At 35.9% G+C, this 18,624-nt stretch overlaps 2 protein-coding genes and 1 long non-coding RNA gene across 7 annotated transcripts; all 3 read left to right on the plus strand.

Moving 5' to 3' along the window:
• Positions 1-868: 868 nt before the first annotated feature.
• Positions 869-3,291, plus strand: LOC102610384 (uncharacterized). Of its 3 annotated transcripts, none has more exons than XR_008054950.1 (4): positions 869-2,009; positions 2,178-2,381; positions 2,537-2,730; positions 2,839-3,291. It is a non-coding gene; the product is annotated as an uncharacterized LOC102610384 (long non-coding RNA). The 3 variants fall into 3 exon arrangements; XR_008054946.1 differs by having other exon boundaries at positions 2,178-2,300; XR_008054949.1 differs by having other exon boundaries at positions 2,178-2,730.
• Positions 3,292-9,148: 5,857 nt separating this feature from the next.
• Positions 9,149-13,744, plus strand: LOC102610683 (proline-rich receptor-like protein kinase PERK1). Its single transcript, XM_052441974.1, has 8 exons — positions 9,149-9,973; positions 10,992-11,555; positions 11,772-11,858; positions 11,945-12,015; positions 12,174-12,250; positions 12,705-12,852; positions 12,962-13,123; positions 13,208-13,744. Exons 1-8 carry the CDS (start codon positions 9,397-9,399, stop codon positions 13,514-13,516), a joined length of 1,995 nt encoding a protein of 664 aa, XP_052297934.1. The 5' UTR covers positions 9,149-9,396; the 3' UTR covers positions 13,517-13,744.
• Positions 13,745-15,449: 1,705 nt separating this feature from the next.
• On the plus strand, positions 15,450-18,616 carry LOC102618424 (ras-related protein Rab7). Of its 3 annotated transcripts, none has more exons than XM_006475566.4 (7): positions 15,450-15,663; positions 16,095-16,121; positions 16,239-16,338; positions 17,053-17,199; positions 17,286-17,366; positions 17,524-17,669; positions 18,308-18,616. In XM_006475566.4, the coding sequence occupies exons 1-7, from the start codon at positions 15,611-15,613 to the stop codon at positions 18,315-18,317; spliced, it is 564 nt and encodes a 187-aa protein (XP_006475629.1). In that variant the 5' UTR covers positions 15,450-15,610; the 3' UTR covers positions 18,318-18,616. The 3 variants fall into 3 exon arrangements, with proteins under 3 accessions (XP_006475629.1, XP_006475628.1, XP_024953032.1); XM_006475565.4 differs by having other exon boundaries at positions 15,457-15,663; positions 18,297-18,616; XM_025097264.2 differs by lacking the exon at positions 15,450-15,663 and adding an exon at positions 15,698-15,866 and having other exon boundaries at positions 18,297-18,616.
• Positions 18,617-18,624: the final 8 nt, after the last annotated feature.

Genomic DNA, 18,624 nt, shown 5'->3' on the forward strand with positions numbered 1-18,624 from the left:
ACTTGTCCACTCTTCTCAATTCTAGCTGCAATTCTTCTTCTACAACCTTCATCTCTGCCTCCATCAAATCTGCCTCAAACACATGTTGCATATATTCAAGAATCGTGCTTTCGATTTCTGTCTTTTCCTTCTCTCTAATCTCTAAGAGAGCTTCCTTTTATTGGAGTACACACCCTGGTGTGCAAGTTCCATCTATTTGACAGATCTTGAACTTTTCTGTATCTACATTTGAACAGTTAGCAAGTCACTATCTATCTTCCAGGATTTCTTAGTCAAATCCTCAAATTCTTTTTTTCCAACTCCAAGCCTTTCCTGAGACAACTTCCTCTCAGTTTGCATCTTGGTTTTTTCTTCCTCGGACTACAGCAATGCAGTAGCTTTACCACCCAAATCCCAATTTTTCTGTGAATGGTCTACTTTCGCAATGTTATCTATAGCAAAAAGAACATTTTTGTTCTCTTGCCTTATAATGTCATATAAGGGACTTTTATCAAGTTGCGAGTTAAAGCATACAAAAATCATCCAAGTGCATTATTTATCTGCATGTGAAGGAACTCATTTTCCTCATTTACTGATGTGCACCAATGTGATCCTGGTTCCAGTCATAAAATGAATAATAGAATCACTTATATGAAATCAAAAACTGTTTAGTGCCAAGGAAAAATATTATGCCTGATTTGTGCATAATGAATGTAATAAGTTAGAAATATTCCTTGGATAAAACGAGAACTTAAATGGGGGAATAAAATTGTTGCAATTTAAGCATCAAACCAACCAAACAAGGCATAACAAGTGCTCTAAGTCATCATTTCATTCATTACTACTTTTACAAAAGAATAACTGAAAAATTTTAATCATGCCATGAAAATTCAAATGATATGCACAATATTTACATTTGACATATGTCAGTCATAGATAAATCTCTTATTAATGCTAGAAAACAAGGATGACAGAGAAAGGAAGGAAATAATGCATTTAAAATTGCATCAAACACAAATTAGTTCATAATTATGAATATACGAGGGCGAATGAGATATAGAAGCCTTCTCAGTGTCCATCATTTAGATTAACTCATAACTTAATAAATGCCACAGCATTAGGTGCAATATCATGTTATTTTCAATCAGTTCCATATAAAGTGTGAATAACATAAATTAGCCTTATTGGAAAGAAATAAAAATCATTTGAAAAGAAATATGAACTTACCTTGCCAGAGATCAGTAAATCACCTAAGACTTTACTCAACACAAGAAATGGGGATTCTCAAAATAGTTACAGTCAAGCCATGGAGCTCTTGCCTGTTACTTGGTGTCCTGTTCATATTTGCTTTCGTGGCTTCTCTTTCTCATGCAGAAATTCAATTCCATGAGTCTGTTGTACATACTAATTTAATTTCTCATTCTTTATCAATCATATCATTCTTGACAAAGGATTTATACCTCTGTTTTAATGAATACAGATTGAAGCCAAGCCAGTGAAGAAAAATATGTTTATCAAAAAAAAAAAAAAAAAAAGAAACACAACATCGTTTTAGTATCAATTGTTGCTTGAAGCCAAGGTCTAGCTCTGGTGAGGAGTGACTTTCATAAGTAAGAAAAAAAATGTTTGCCCTCACAAATATTCACAAGTAAGAGAAAAGCATACATACTCCCTAACACTGGGATGTCGTGCATATGTGAAATAAGATTAATAAAAAGCTAGAGTGAGAGAGAGAAATAGCAAGAGGAAGAGACCTTTTCCAGTAACCTTCCTTCAACCAGTTATGCTTTCTTTCTTTTTTTGTCCACGTGGCATATTTTTTTTCGGTTAGTTAGTCAAATCACAGGCTGTAAGTTACGAAAACTGTAACTTAGGGGGATCCTCATGTAGATTGTCTCAACAAATCTAGTTGGATCTATTCTCTGCACTCGTGAGGCTATGCGTGTGATGAGAGACCAGCCAAAGGGAGGCCACATATTTAACATGGACGGTGCTGGCTCTGGAGGTTCTAGTACCCCTCTCACTGCTTTGTAAGTCACCCTCATTTTTTATTAATCGAGAGTTTAGTACCAGTGTGAGTGGAAGCTGAATGTTTCGGAATGAAATTTTAACAACTGCTGTTCAATACTCCATTAATTCTTTGATCATTTGGAGTTTCTGAGAGTTGCTTGCTTTGTTGTACTATTTCAAACTTGTAGCTATGGGTCCACAAAATGTGGTCTCAGGCAGCTTCAAGCATCACTCTTCAAGGAGTCTAAGCGGTCTAAAGTTGGGGTGCATACAGCATCGCCAGGCATGGTCCTTACGGATTTGCTGTTAAGGTACCATGGAAGCTTCATTTGTTATTCCACTTGACTTGTCTGGTTGACTGTAGTTTAACTAACTCGTGCCCAACTGAACTGGTACTATGATCTCTCCAAACAGCTTGAATTTGTTTAAACTCCATTACACACGCACACAAGAGTTTTCCTTGCTGATCGTTTTGGCTTGTCAGTGGTCTTCATTACTTAATTGGTGATGCTAACTTTGAAAACGTTTGCTCATGGCTTTTCTGCAGTGGCTCAACTATACAAAACAAACTAATGTTTAATATCATCTGCGAGCTTCCTGAAACTGTGGCTAAAACTTTAGTTCCACGGATACGGGTAGTGAAGGGTTTCAGGGAAGGCCATAAATTACTTGACTCCTCCTAGGATACTAGTTGCATTAGTCACTGCATGGCTGCGACGAGGACGTTGGTTTGATGACCAGGTAATGCTAGCTCCATTTAGTAACATACCTGGCCAGTTTCATCATTTTGTACCAACCTCTGCCCAGTCAAGTCTCAAATAAAAGATTATTCCTGGTTTATTATTGCAGGAAAGGGCATTGTATGCTGCGGAAGCAGACCGGCTACGGAACTGGGCTGAAAATTGGGCACGGCTTTCCTTTACAGATGCAATGGAGATAGATGTACACAGAGAACAGATGGGTATCGGTGTTCTCGCTTTCTGTCGTTTGTGCCTTCATAATCCTCTCCAGCACAGGTAGCAACACATTTCCAGGCACCTGATTCTTTTTACCTTCAGTTGCAACCAGAAAGCGTCAGAACTACAACAAGCTGGCACTTTCGGCGTGAAGCCACCGGCAATTTCAGGCCCTTAACCATAAATGCAAGTGTTCAGTTATCTTATTAGATCATTAATCCTGGGATAAACTATGTACCGTACGTAGTCATAGTGTAGGTTTATGTAAAGATTTAAAAAAAATATACAAAATTTAGTGAAGAATTTTTTATTGTTGTAAAACGTAATGCCTTCAAGAAATTGTAATGAACCCATTAATGAATAGAAAATTGTAATGAAAGTTTCATTTTAGATTGTTGAGTTCCATTATTTTAATTAATTTATTTGGCCTGAAGAAAATGTTAAGTCCGGGCCCATTCCCATGAAGCGGACATCAATATTCTCGACCGAAATTTTTGCCAAAAGTTATAGGTTTCCAAATGATACAACGTCGTTTTCACCACGCCTTATCCCTTGAACTACCGACTACGCCGTCTGGGCTCCGGCAAGGGAAGCTCTGATGAGGAGCCACGTGGATTCAAATGCAACGTGCCAGGAGCGCACACAGAATCGCAACGAACCCTAAACGGCAGATAAATATTTAACAACGGAAAGACGATGGAAGTTAAGATTACGATGAAATTAGTTCACTTGAGGGTAGCAAATTATAGATCATATTATCATAACATAACAAGATAATTTGTCAATAATATTAATAATGTTTTATTGAAGGCAATCATTTCTCACAAGGAGGGGTGAAGCGAAGGAATATCTAAGAGCTCTATAAAATGAAAGATTCCGGTTTTTTTTCTCTCAATCTCGCAATTATAAACAAGGGTTATTTATCGTCAGCCCCCATATGTTTTGACCATTAGCACCTGGCACTCACAAGTTTCGACCATGTGCACCGCCCCCCCATTTCCGTCAAAAAATCAGTTAATTCCAACTGTTTAGACTGTTATTAACTTAAAAGACCATACTACCCTTAGTTTGAATTGCGTTGAATCTGAAGTACAAAAATACCCCTATAACTTATAAAATTTACATTATGAATGAAAATTAATTATTATAATATCAGTTTTTTTATTTTCAATAATATATTGAAACAATTTTTTCTTGTTTCATTATCATAACAAAATTGTAAAATCGATAATCTCCAGTATGAGAGAAAAGGCATGATTCCAAGGGTAAGAAAAAAATTAAACACAAATTATTAGTTGATTACAAAATAATTCCAATAATCCCACCAAAACAAACAAAACCCAATAATCAAGAAACCTAAGATAATTATACCAAAATTTCACTGTAAAATTCAATTACAAAAGAAACCCAAACCAAGAAAATTTAACAAAAGGAACCAAAACTAAAAAACCCTAAAACTAATTTAACAAAAATTAAATTATAGAGGCAGCGAGAACGGCGGCAACTTCAGTGGCGTCGGCGGTTTCATGCAGCAGTGGAGGCAACGATTTCGAGTAGTGGCAGATCACGCAGCATGCGCCATTTTGTTGTTGTCGATTCAAGACAGCGGCAGATCACACCGGCAGAAGCTGCAGTGAAAGGCAAGAAGAAGAAGGAGAAGAAGAAGAAAAAAGAAAGAAGAAGAAGAAAGAAAGAAGAAGAAGAAGAAGAAGATGAAGGCGAAGAAGAAGGAAAAAAGAAAGAAGATTGAAAGAAAAAAGACGCCAAGAAGATTGAAAGAAAGAAGAAGAAGAAGAAGAGAAGAAAAAAGGAAACGAGAGAGAGAGAGAAAAGGGGGAAAAAAGAATGATAAAAGAGTGTTTCTTTTAGTTTTTTATTTATTATTTTAATGTTATATGAACTTATCATTTTACCCTTGTTTGGCGTTAAGTTAACGGTGATTTGACGGAAATGGGGGTGCAGTGCATATAGTCGAAAGATGTGAGTGCGCGGTGCTAAATGTCGAAACAATTGGGGGTTGACGATAAATTACCCTTATAACAATCAAGTCTACCAAATAAATAGCTTTTTCCATTTAATTATCATTTATCATCAGTTCTGGAATTGTTGTAAAGGCGAAAGACAGAGAGCTGGCCTGCCTGACTTGAATGAATATTTTGGCTTTTTGCTTTTGGTCAGAAGAAGCGAATGTCATGCCACTAATTATGAGGATAATTAATAAAATAATAATAATGACGGGAAGGGCCATGTGAGAGAGCCCCCAATGGCGCCCCCCCTTTCGCCATTCGCCACCCAATTCCAATTCAACTCTGAAAAAGTAAAACAATCACTGCCTGCTCCCTAATCCCATTATTCAATTCTTCGATTTTTCTGTCCATTTATTTCTCAAATGGTATTATCATACACTAAATCCGAAAACCACACACAATAAGGACCGAAAATATCCAACATCAAAGCGTTGTCATTCCACTCCAACTTGCGCATATTACACCCACGTTTTATATCTCTTAAAAGACTCCTTAATTTGATTTGGTCCAATCTGTTGTCAAACAATATACTTCATTTTTTTAAATACAAAAAAAAACCCCAAAAATATGCTAATATTTATTGACATTCGTTTATAAATAATATCAGAATAATAAATTCGTACAATAATAACATAATTTATGATTAGAAACGCCATCATAATCAAATTCATCAAAAAGGTACAAGCACTAAACATAATCATAAACCATCATTGTGACACTAACCAGAAACTCAATGTTTTAAAAAGTTAATTCGTGGATGGAGCAAAGAATTTTTGTTAGCCATCATTTTGGTATTTTGGGAAAAGGGAAGGGATGGCCAGGCCATATTTTGATAATGTCAAGTCAAACATTCCAAAGTCCAAACAAGCCCGCACACTTGTGCTCTCTCCACCGGCTCTCCGGCGGCCTCATCTACGAAGCATTTCTAGACTCGTTTTGCCGGCGCGAGCTCGCCAACCCAACGTAATCCTCCCACCACCTTCCTTTCCTTTGTTATTTTCGAAGTCTACTCCTATATATATATATATATAATTTTTTTTTATCAGAAAATACAGTTTGTATTTACTATTTAGAGCGCGTGCGGGCCCATTTGGATTACTAATGAAAATAATTTGCTTTTTTTTTTAAATTTGTTTTAATAAATAATAATGTACATAAAAGAATTTATTATGGTTATTAGAAAATTCACTACAGACTGTTGGCCTCGGGTCGTTGTCTGATCTGTCCCACGATGAAACGGCTTGCTGAAACTTGAAACCACCGTAGGCCATTCATTAAACAGCCTAAAAATTAAATTGGATTAATATCCGACTAAGTCTCACCGTCTCGGAGCCAAATTATGATTTATGATGATATTCAGACGATTATGATATTATTATTATTGGTTTAATTCATTTCTTAAAATAAAATTTTAAAAAAATTATTAGCGAGTCTGTTGGCATTTTAATAATATCAGGAAAGATGTCAATATCTTGGTGAATAGTGAACTGTTGGCATCCAGCTGGGTATGGCTTTTACTTAGAGTAACATACACTGCAACAATCAGAGAGAAAAAGTTAAAAAATAGATTTTAGGGTTCACCTAATCCTTGACTTAAATTTTTATTATCATCACATAATTATTTTTGTAATCATAATCCTGGCTTAAAAAACTATACTGCGTAAGTAAGTAACCACGCTGCTGCTTCTTCGTTTGCATCGAATAATCAACGCCTTTTGTAGGCTCAAGGTGACCCTACGATATATAAAATATAATCCATCTAAATTAAAATTTGTAGGCATATTTATGATATGACAATTTTAATAACAGAACCATATTCACATCGAATCGGATTATGTGTTTTAATCGTACGACATTATAAATACACATCTGGGGTATCAGATTCTTTAAAAAAAAAACTCAGAATTAAATCTAAATTAAGTGAGATAGAGAAATGAATAATAATATATGAACCAAAAATTATCACTATCACATAGAAACAAATGGGGAAAAAGTTCTTTACATCCTTAGGGTTTAATGTAATAGCTCATTTCATCCTTATTTTTCAAACAATAGCATAAAATATCCTTCCGTTAACTCACCGTTAGTGTAAAACCGTTAACTAGTAATTCATTGAGGGCAAAATAGGATTTTTCATTAAAGTGATACAAACTATATTAAAATAATTTTTTTACACAATTAAATAATACTACAAAGTATGCAAAATTCATTAAATTTTTCTTAAATTAAATCAACGATGAAATAGTTTGATATAACCATTGAATAATTGCCATAAAGAGCAAATTATAATTAACACAATATCTTTCAATCATTGAAAGAAAAACTCAAAAATGCCACCAATTTTTATGTGCTTGCATGTGCTGAATATCTTCTTTATCTTCAACTCAATTCAATCCATTTTACGTTACAATTAGAGAATATACTTATATGAATAAGAAAATTATAATATTTTTGGTACTTGGATATAGGGTTGATAGGGTTTTCATGCCATCAAAATAGAAATAAGTGAAAAAAGAATTGCTTGAAATATAAATTTGTCATCTTTTCGATATTTCTTATTTAGTGGGATTACATAAAATTATTTTTAGTTATATGTCAATTTTTATTTATTTTTATAATTTTCTCTTTGATAGAAAATTCCTTTTTACCCTTAATAAATTACTAACAAATGACATTCAACTAACAGTGAGTTACCGGAAGAATGTTTTGGAATATTGTTTAAAAAATAATGATGAAATGAGCTATTGTATGAAACCCTAAGGATGAGAATGAAGTTTTCCCAAACAAATGTAATGTTATTGTTTGTAAAGCAGCAAAAATTTCGCCATCTTCAAGGGGGGAAGATGATGATTCTGTGGAATATTATATTCGGACAATCTGCCACAATCAGTGCTAACCGATTTGGACACATTTGCATTAACGGAAGGGTTACAATTAATACATGAGATTGACACGAGGTAATTAGTCAGGTCTCTGTGGGAAAATTGTAATCACTGGAGACTTTAAAAAAAGACTTTATAAAGTAAGGCGTATTGTGGATGCTGAGCTTTGATTCTCACCTGCATCGATTGTTCTTTTCATTTTTCATTGGAGGAAAGAAAATTCAAGAGCCAGGTGTATCTGGCAAATTTTGTAACACGTTCCACTCTTCGTAAGAAAAAAATAAAAATAAATAAATATATCGGATCCTATTTAATAGTTTAGATATAGGGTTATTCGGATGTCTGAATTCAAAACAAGTTAAGTTTAATCTCTAAATAATTTTGAGAAAATCTTTCAGCAGGAGAGTTTGAAATCAATCACTACCCATGTGTTGGATAAATAGGTTAAGAATTTTAATCCTAATCCGACCAAAAAAAAAAAATCGTATCGACTCGGATCTAATCAATTTAATAATCGTGTCAAATTTAACAACTCATACTTATTTATTTGTGTCGAATAATAAGATTGTGTCAAATTTTAATAGTTCTAAATAGGAGAGTTTGAAATCATTACACATGTGCGAGAGAAAGTGAATTTACCTTAGAAAAATCACTTTTTAAATTTTCTCACTCGGCCATTTTGAGAAAGTAAGTTCAAATTTCTCTTTATAATATATGAGGAAGATTGAGATTCTCTGTAAAAGAACAGATTAAGAGAGCTATAGAAATTTGAACAAATATTTCCAAAGACATCGACCCATCTTTAAATTACAAAGTCCAATAAATATATAAACCTAAATCTAGTGGGATTTAGGTTCGTTCATGGAAATATATATAATAAATTATTTCCAGTTTGAAACTTTTTCCTTTTTGTTTTTTTTTTTTTTCCTCTTTAAGTTGTACAATTTCCTTTCCTTCGTTGGTTGATACAAAATTTTGAATAATTGCAGTGACAAATGGGCAAAATTTACAGAAATTAAAAAGGAGAAAAGAAAAAGCTGGCAGAAACTTCCAAACGAAGACCAAAACTCTAAATCACGGATTACAACTAATTTGGCAAATAAAATAAAAATGCAAAACCCCCCAAATTATCCGAAAACCGAGTAAAGAAAAGACAGCCGGAGAGGACCGCGAATGCGCGGGCCAATCGTGTGGGTCCCCCGCGGAGCACTTTGTCCCAATTGGACAACAAGCCAAGCATTAATCAAAGCAGCAGACGATAATTCCTCTCTCTCTCTCTCTCTCTCTCTCTCTTGCAGTTTCTCCCATGTGAATCGTCCCCGCAACAAACAAACGCACAAACAAATCCTTCTAGCTGACGAAAAAGTGTTTTGTCTTGTACTTCTTTTCTGACACAACTACTCATATACTCATACTAATACTAATACTAAGCTCTCTTCATTTTTCACAATTCTAATTTCTAACACAACAAACACAACGGCAATATTCTCTCTTGAATTGAGAGAGAAATAAACGGTCGTTATAAAAAGAAGCTCGGCTGCAATGTCAACATCACCGTCGCCGGGGGCCACCCCAGCGGCACCGGCCCCCACTTCTCCTCCATCCGCCAACACCACCTCGCCTCCGCCCCCCGCCACTCCCTCGGCTCCCCCACCCTCCACCCCCGCTGCCCCGCCACCAACCACTCCTGCTGCTCCGCCACCTGCCACTCCTGCTGCTCCCCCTCCCACCACTCCTGCCTCTCCACCACCGCCTACCACCCCGGCGCCGAGCCTGCCACCCCCGTCTTCACCGACACCTCCTTCCTCAGGCGCTCCCCCGCCGTCCACTCCTTCTGGCCGGCCTCCGCCCCCGTCGAATCCGGTGGCCAGGAGTCCTCCCTCGCCTCCCAATAGTTCCGGGAGGCCGTCTCCTCCCACGGTTCGGGGATCGCCGCCGCCTCCGACGGGTGACGACGGTGGCGGCGGGGTGAGTACTGGGTTAGTGGTGGGGTTGGCGATTGGTGGGCTGGCGGTAATTGTGGTGGTGAGCCTGTTGTTTTTGTGTTGCCGCAAGAAGAGGAGGAGGAGAGATGATGAGGCCGGTTACTATATGCCCCCACCTCCTCCTGCCCCAAAAGGTAAAGCTTTTAACTTTCTTATTTTCTTTTCTTTAAATTTGCATATTTATTTATTTATTTATTTCAAATTGCTTCTGGTTTCGTTGATTTTAATCATTTTGTGCGTTTCCGTGACCTGTTTTTGCAGTGTTGTTCTTGATTTATGATTAAGATTTGATTCATCCTTGGCATTGCATGAATTTAAATCGGACTTAGTTTTTTATTTTTCTTGCATTTGTTTAATTCAATTTTGACCGTTTTGATTGATTGATGCATGTATCAATGAAACCGTCTTATCTTTGATTTTTACTTGGTTCTCTGAACTATTTTGTACTTTGTAGACATGGGTGATATGCAGCTGCATGTGTGCTGTCTAATGTCTGTGGATTGCAACGGAGTCAAATTTGCTCTTTTGGAGGTGTTGTGATATTTTCATATTCGAGATTATTACTAGAATTGGGACATTTTCGGAATAATTTCAGTGGTCCTTGTTTTTGTTACCATATAGTTGGCCAAAGTCTCATTCTACCAAACTGGCAAACCCCATTCCAAAATTCTGTTTATTGCAAAATCTAAAATCTTGAACTACTTAGGGTAACACATAAGTTTTAAACTTCTAGTAAATTATTGTTCTTTGTTTTACCTTTCCAATTTTGATGCTTTCCATTCACATATTTATCTACAGCTTGTGGCCAAGACTCTTGATTTTGTCTCAGTTGACTAAGTTACATCTTATCATTAGGAGTACCAAAAATGGTTCCTGCTATTGTTTTTTTTTCTTGAGATTTTGAGGCACTTGAAAATTGCTTTTTGATGTTGAATTGTTAATTTTGATTTCAATACGCTTTTAATTCAAGGTGTGATAGCATATTGGCAATACATTGTGATCAAGTACTAGTCATTTCTCTAGTTTCTTTGAGTAATTAATTTTAAAGAAGGTGTTAACAAGCTATACAAATAACTCCTTGACTAACATCTCCAGAGGTTCCTGCTTCAATTAATAACTATTGAGTATTGTAAGTAATTTATGATTTGTCAGTTGACCCTTACGGCGGCAGACAGCAGCACTGGCAGCAAAATGTCCCACCTCCTGCAGCACAAGTAGTCACACAGCCACCGAGGCCGTCTCCTCCACCTCCAGTTGCATCACGCCCACCACACTCACCAGTATACAATCCCTCCCCTCCACCACCACCACCACCTTTCATGAGCAGCAGTGGAGGCTCTGGCTCCAATTATTCAGGGTCTGAGGCACCACTCCCACCTCCATCACCAGGCCTTTCATTAGGTTTTTCGAAGAGCACCTTTACATACGAAGAATTAGCAAGGGCAACAGATGGCTTCTCAGATGCTAACCTCCTCGGACAAGGCGGTTTTGGTTATGTGCACAGAGGAGTCCTACCAAATGGTAAGGAAGTCGCAATCAAGCAGCTGAAAGCTGGAAGTGGGCAGGGAGAACGTGAGTTTCAGGCAGAAGTTGAAATTATTAGCCGAGTACATCACAAACATCTTGTATCCTTGGTTGGATACTATACAGCTGGATCACAAAGAATGCTTGTGTATGAGTTTGTTCCAAACAACACTTTGGAATTTCACTTGCATGGTAAGTTTGCATATGAAGTCCTTAGATAACCCTTTATGTGAACTTATGTGTTGGAAAGTACTTTATAAGTTCTTCTTGTACTTATTGTATTGGCCTTCATTATGTTGTTAAGGCACCAAATGCAAGTAAGACATTAGTTCACAGATGCTTTTGTAATAGATGCTTTTTAGCTGATGTAAGAAATTTATTGAGGATCTGACAAAAAGCATATTGCAGGGAAGGGTCGGCCTACCATGGATTGGCTAACAAGACTCAAAATTGCTTTAGGTTCTGCGAAAGGACTGGCTTACCTCCATGAAGATTGTAAGATCTTTCTCTCAAACTTTATGGATTGTGATTTCTGATTGTACAGTGATTTACCCTAATATCTTGTCTATTTGTACTTTCAGGTCATCCTAAAATTATTCATCGTGATATTAAAGCAGCTAATATACTTTTGGATTTCAAGTTTGAGGCAAAGGTATTGATTGCATTAGTGAATTTTTAACTCAAAATTTTTGAACTAGTGGAAACATGAGCAGAACCTTATTTCAAATTCTATCTAGCACCAGTGTGATTTGAAATTTTTGTAGGTATCAATTATATTTGTGATGCTAATCTTGAAGTTCCTTTCCTTAGGTTGCTGATTTTGGACTAGCAAAGATTGCTTCTGATGTTAATACTCATGTCTCCACCCGAGTGATGGGTACATTTGGGTAAGACCAACTACTTTGATATTCTTTTTTCTAATTGTCGTATCACTGATGATGAACCATGTTATGTTTGAGTTGAACCAGAGTGTGGCCCAAAAATTTCATAAGTTATTTTTTGTTTTCCCAAGATATCTCCAAACCTCATTGTGAATGCTTGAACTCAATTGCACTTAACTCTCATGTTTTTTTTTTCTTTGTCTTTTTCTTTATTTCATGACATTTTACATTGGTGTTTGAAGTTCGCTTCATCTGTTCATAGTGATCCGTTTAAGGCAGCTGGTTCAGCTATGATTGTGACCCATATTATTGTTGTTAATCTTTTCAGTTGATTCTAATGATAATGATCAAATCTATTTTTCTAAGGATAGGTTTAGAGTTTTGATGAGTGAGCTTTATATGCTCACTCAGGACTTTGAATTAGCTAATTTTTCATTTTCTTATATGCTTGGCACCTCAGATACCTGGCTCCAGAGTATGCTTCAAGCGGGAAACTCACAGAGAAATCAGATGTTTTCTCCTTTGGGGTCATGCTTTTGGAATTGATTACTGGTCGTCGACCTGTCGACTCAACCCATACTTTCGTGGAAGACAGTTTGGTGGATTGGGTGAGTAATATTTTTTTTTTGCCCTTCTTTTCTCCAATCACGGGAGTCCAGTTATGGCTATGAAATCTTGGATATCACAGGAAACTAACTAAATTTGTTGGCATTACAGGCAAGGCCTTTGCTTAATAGAGCTATAGAAGATGGAAACTTTGACACTCTGGTTGATCCAAAACTGCATAATGAATACAACCACAATGAGATGGCTCGTATGGTCGCTTGTGCAGCTGCTTGTGTGCGCCATTCAGCACGTCGCCGACCAAGAATGAGCCAGGTAATGAGCTTGAATTTGGTTGATCAATTACCAAAACATCGTCTTTTTAATCAGTCTTCTAATGCGTAATTTATTATGGAGCAGATAGTCCGAGCTTTGGAAGGGGATGCATCTCTGGCTGACCTTAATGAAGGAATCAGACCTGGACAGAGCAGTGTTTACGGTTCTTACGGAAGCTCAGACTACGATACAATGCAATACAACGAAGACCTAAAAAAATTCAGGAAGATGGCATTAAACAGCCAGGAATACAGTGCCAGTAGCGAGTACAGTAGACCTACCAGTGAATATGGTTTGTATCCTTCTGGGTCAAGCAGTGAAGGCCAGAACACCCGAGAAATGGAGATGGGAAAGACGAAGAAAAACAGTCAAGGTTTCAGCGGAAGCCCCTAACAACTGACACTATTTTTCTGTAAAGTCCCCGGCACACCCTTCTTTTTCATTCACACTATGAATTGAATGTCGCATTGATTGCAAAATTGTTGTTTGGCATAATTCATACAATTTTCTTATCCTTTTTCCCCCTCTAATTTTGTAATTTTTTTCCCCCCCAATACTTGTATTTACTAGTGCTTGTTAAATATACAAGAATGTAAGGAAGAGATTTGGTTGATTCTTTGATCCGTTGATTAAACGTTCATATTGATTTGGTTTTTAAATTATGCCGAGATCAAAAGGCACAGTCACCAGCCGCTTTCTTGATTATTATGCTCTCTAGGCTCGTGAACTTGAAAAGGCAGTTTTTATTCGGTGCACGTTTCTCTTACATCAAATGATCAATGGCGCTATCATGGTTAGATTCTTGCACGCTTGTGCTGGTCGAATTTCTCGTGTCCATACTCGAGCAATGATTCTCTCCAACTCCAACTTGCGTTTGGTCTGAACATGAGCTGGCATCTAGCTGGCCAGTCATCAAGACAAATTCTTCCAATATCCACTTTCTCCTTTGAAATTCGAACGGCGGTCAGACCCCACCACCAACTTCTGTTCTGGCTTTATGTTTATGTGGTCACATGTACATTAAAAAAAAATGATACAACTGTAACCAAAATCAAATGTCAAAATGCTTATAAAATCATTTGAAAATGAGATGGTGGTGGTCAACTGATTAACTGGTTTATCAAAATTTGCCAGCTCATGTCACTTCTTCATTGGCCGATCTTAGCAGCAATGGATTTTATATTTTTATGGTCATGTTCTTGTTGGCCTACTGCATTTCCACTTTCGGAGAAGCTATACTTTGTGAATTTTTATTACTATCTTAATCTTAAAGGACGCTCCATTGATAATGAAACTATTTCAACTTTAAAAGATAAAAATTTATTAAAATCGGCAATCATATATTAACAAGGAAAACTCCAATATTCTTGTTAACATAAGATAAAAAAATCAGATGAAATAAGTTTTTAAAAAACTCTGAAGAGTTCAGATTCACGATAACATTCTAATTTAGAGATGGCAAAAAAGATTGGGTTAGTCCGAGTTTGGATCAATCCGGTCCATTTCTAAGGGTTTTGACTTGAATCTCCCACATGATGGCCTAAATAAGAGTTTAGAAATAAAATTCCGAGTCAAGCCCAAATCTTCCTTTTTCTTTTAAAAATAAATTTATAAATTAGAATAATAAAATTTAAATTTGAAAAATAATGAAAAATAAAAAAGAAAACTTAAATCCATAATTTATAGATAAATAATGAATTAAAAAATATAAAATTATAATATTAAACTCTCTTTTAAGTATTAATTAATTAAGAGAGTGTATGAATTAGAGAATTCAATACTAAAAAATTAAATTTTTAAATTTTTATTTATTTTATTTTCTTTATTTATTATTTTATTTTAAAATATTTATTTTCTTTAATTCATTATTGATTATAACAACTTAATTTTTATTAACTTATTTTAAATTTATAATAATTTTTTTTAAAAAAAAAAATCTGAGCCCAGCATAGGCCCAATCCTTGGTAATGAACTTCGGTCTGAGCTTCAAAAAGCCCTTAATTTGCCAATTCTATCCTAATTTATGGATTTAAACTAGCTTGTGACTTGTGACTGTGGGTTGAATGTGGGTGGAACCAAACAAATCTCCATGAAGGGTATATTGGCAATTATGAACAAAACAGCGTGGTTTTTTTGGAAAATGAAATTTCAAAGAAGATAGCTGGCGACTTTCGTTTGGCTGATGCTTTGCTGACCGTTAACATGACCGGTAGTTGCTATATTCCACACAAATGATTATCAACATTTTTTAAGGTCGGTCAATTAAATAAAAAGATTTTTATTTTCAATTTTCTAATTTTTTTAAAAAAGAAAAAAAGTTAAGGGAGAGAAAGAATGAGAATCTTTACTTGCATATTCGATATTTTTTTCAATTATCTAAAAATAAATAAATGTTAATAATAATAATAATAATTCAGAAAAACTACCTCGTGCAACAGCCAAAACTACATTGCACAGAGAAAATTCAATTGCGTTTTGAATAAAAAAATGGCTTCTCGAAGACGCATGCTCCTCAAAGTTATAATCCTCGGAGACAGCGGGTTAGTTAGTTTTCTTTTTCTGATATATTTTCACGCGAATATATTTTTGTTTGGATGCCGAGAAAATGGAATTGCGTGCGCTTTTGGTTCCATTTATTACATTACATCGCAATTAGATTAATCAGTTCAATTTTTTAATTACATTTATTGTGATATTCGAGTATTAAATCTGGATTGTTTGTTTGATCGGACGATTTTTGCATGTAATGTTTCAATTCTCCTTTTCTTTTTCTTTTTTTGAATTTTAGGGTTAGTTTAGCTGCATTGTCCTCGAAATTGTGTTTGGTTGAAAGGAAAATGGAGAAAGAAAAGAATGAGGAAAGAAAATAAGAAATTTGCAAAGTGTTTGATGTTAGTTGGTTATGAAATATGATTTTGTTTTCCTTCTTGGGTTCGGTGCTTAATTTCTGATTTCTATTTACTTTGTACAGGGTTGGGAAGACTTCTTTGATGAATCAGTATCCTAAAAAGTTGCTTTCTTTTCGATTTAATATATGATCTTGTGTGTGTGTTTGTGCTTGTTTTTGCATGAAGTTAGATTTAAAGATGTGATTATCCTTACACTCAGCATTTAGATATGTGAACCGCAAGTTTAGTAACCAGTATAAAGCAACCATTGGGGCAGATTTCTTGACCAAAGAAGTCCAATTTGAGGACAGGCTTTTCACTTTGCAGGTTAGCTGGTTCACCTGTATATGCTGTGGGTGACGGTTCTTGCTTTTTGTTAAATGCTTCATTATTGTAATTGTTACTCATAAATGAATTCGATTGTGCAATAATCTATATACGTTTGAGATTCTTCAGATTTTTACTACAACGCCTTGTCAGTGTGATGACTGTTACTGGTCAAGTTTTTGATGCTGTAGAGATATCTCAAATGAGAATTTTTTTTTATGCATTGAAAATTTTCAATTGGGAGGGTGGGATAAATTTTTGTTGTCTCTTTTGGCATGCATTTCATGGTCGTCTCTTCCTGAGTTTTACAGTGCTGAATGCTGGATATACTTCAAAATTAATCAGTGGATTTTTCTGTTGCAGATTTCAAATTGTATCCTGTACTTGTTCTATGAGTTTAGTAAACATAGGTATTCTACTATGAAGAAGCTGGTGTCAAAATTGGGAAAAATAAACCTCAAATTCCTTGGACATTCTTTTCATATCTCTCATTTTGATGACCTTAACTAAAACTATGAAAAAATTACTGTCAAATCTGTTTAACTTACCCTACTTTAATCTGTAGAAATTCAGTGGAAATCAATAGGTTTGCATCCTTTATTTCCTTAAGTCTGCTGTTAGTAAATATGATCATTATTTTTTTTTTCTTTTAGTAGCTTAGCAGAGAAATGTGCTTGAAACATCACATAGTTGTGACTGACTATACGCTTTCAGATATGGGATACAGCTGGACAGGAAAGGTTTCAAAGTCTTGGAGTGGCTTTCTACCGTGGCGCAGACTGTTGTGTTCTTGTGTATGATGTGAATGTCATGAAATCATTTGATAATCTCAACAATTGGCGAGAGGAGTTCCTGATTCAGGTAATTAGCAGTGCATTAACATCTGAGGAAATTCCAAGTCAATTGGATCAGAAACTAAATGTTTTCCTTTTTCAATTTCTTACCAGGCCAGCCCTTCTGATCCTGAAAACTTTCCATTTGTTGTATTGGGGAACAAGACAGATGTTGATGGTGGCAATAGTCGAGTGGTAAGATGAATTTTCTTCCCTCAAACATCCAAATCATTATGGCATTTATAAATGATTGTGGCAATGTGCTTTTTATTCTTGTGTTTCTCTTGTATGAGATTTATGTGGTCATGTTCTGTTTTTTTCATCATGAACTGTTAATATACATCATAATCAGGTGTCTGAGAAGAAGGCAAAGGCATGGTGTGCTTCCAAAGGGAATATCCCTTATTTTGAAACATCTGCCAAAGAAGGTTTCAATGTAGAAGCTGCTTTTGAGTGTATAGCCAAAAACGCTCTGAAAAATGAACCTCAAGAAGAAGAGTAAGTATTTTTGAGATGTGTCTTTGTAGTTTAGATCTGCTCATTTGCTGTAGTTTCTGGTGAGGTGCTACAGTGAAGTGTTAATTTGTGGATGGTTATAGCTGATGGCTCTCTCATCAGCACTCAGCTCGTTTTCCTTGAAAACCATAAAGCTTCTTTCCCTGTCAAAATAATCCCTTTCACTAATTTGCTCTTTTTCACTTAAGTTGATCAGAAGTCAGAACACCCTCCAACTTTAATCTGCTGGGTTATAGCTGATGGCTCTCTCATCAGCACTCAGCTCGTTTTCCTTGAAAACCATAAAGCTTCTTTCCCTGTCAAAATAATCCCTTTAATCTGCTGCTTACTCTTTATCAAAGCAACTTGCATGGTTCAGTTGATTTTGCATCTATGAAATCAAATCAAAGCAAGCTCTTTGCTTGATATCCTAGGAAGATCTGTAGTTTTCCCTTGGACAAAATTACAAGTCTTCAGAACTATAGAGATTGCATTAAGACTTTTGGGGACCTTGATATCCATCAAAACCTAGCCTTACTCAAGTCCTTATTGTTTAAGATTGGCATTTGATTTTGAGACATGCTGTCTTGGGTTGAAATTGCTATCACGAATTCACTGTTAATGATGCAGTTATCTTCCAGACACCATTGATGTCGGCGGTGGCCAGCAGCAGAGATCTTCGGGTTGTGAATGTTAAAACTGGGGCTCGTAGGTGGTTCTGTTGTAACTGGTGGAATGCAAGTGAGGTCACCGTCAGATCAATTTGCCATGCAGCAATAAAGCGGGGAATATTAATCAAATTCAATGTACAATACTAGTGCCTTGGACTGTATTCCACTATGTTTGCATTGTTTTTACCCTTCCTTTTTCTATATCATCTGGAATCTAATTGTTTTATGCTTTGTAATCATTGGATCATTCCGGAGGTTGATCTGGTTTTTGTCTTCTAATTTTTCTG

This window comes from Citrus sinensis, chromosome 1, assembly GCF_022201045.2.
Source record: "Citrus sinensis cultivar Valencia sweet orange chromosome 1, DVS_A1.0, whole genome shotgun sequence".
Classification (NCBI taxonomy): domain Eukaryota; kingdom Viridiplantae; phylum Streptophyta; class Magnoliopsida; order Sapindales; family Rutaceae; genus Citrus; species Citrus sinensis.

Coding starts and splice junctions, on each gene's coding strand:
- LOC102610683 (XM_052441974.1), top strand. CDS start 9,397: ATGTCAACATCACCGTCGCCGGGGGCCACCCCAGCGGCACCGGCCCCC. Junction 12,251..12,704: donor CGAGTGATGGGTACATTTGG/GTAAGACCAACT, acceptor TTGGCACCTCAG/ATACCTGGCTCCAGAGTATG. Junction 13,124..13,207: donor GCCGACCAAGAATGAGCCAG/GTAATGAGCTTG, acceptor ATTATGGAGCAG/ATAGTCCGAGCTTTGGAAGG.
- LOC102618424 (XM_006475565.4), top strand. CDS start 15,611: ATGGCTTCTCGAAGACGCATGCTCCTCAAAGTTATAATCCTCGGAGAC. Junction 15,664..16,094: donor ATAATCCTCGGAGACAGCGG/GTTAGTTAGTTT, acceptor TACTTTGTACAG/GGTTGGGAAGACTTCTTTGA. Junction 17,200..17,285: donor GAGAGGAGTTCCTGATTCAG/GTAATTAGCAGT, acceptor ATTTCTTACCAG/GCCAGCCCTTCTGATCCTGA.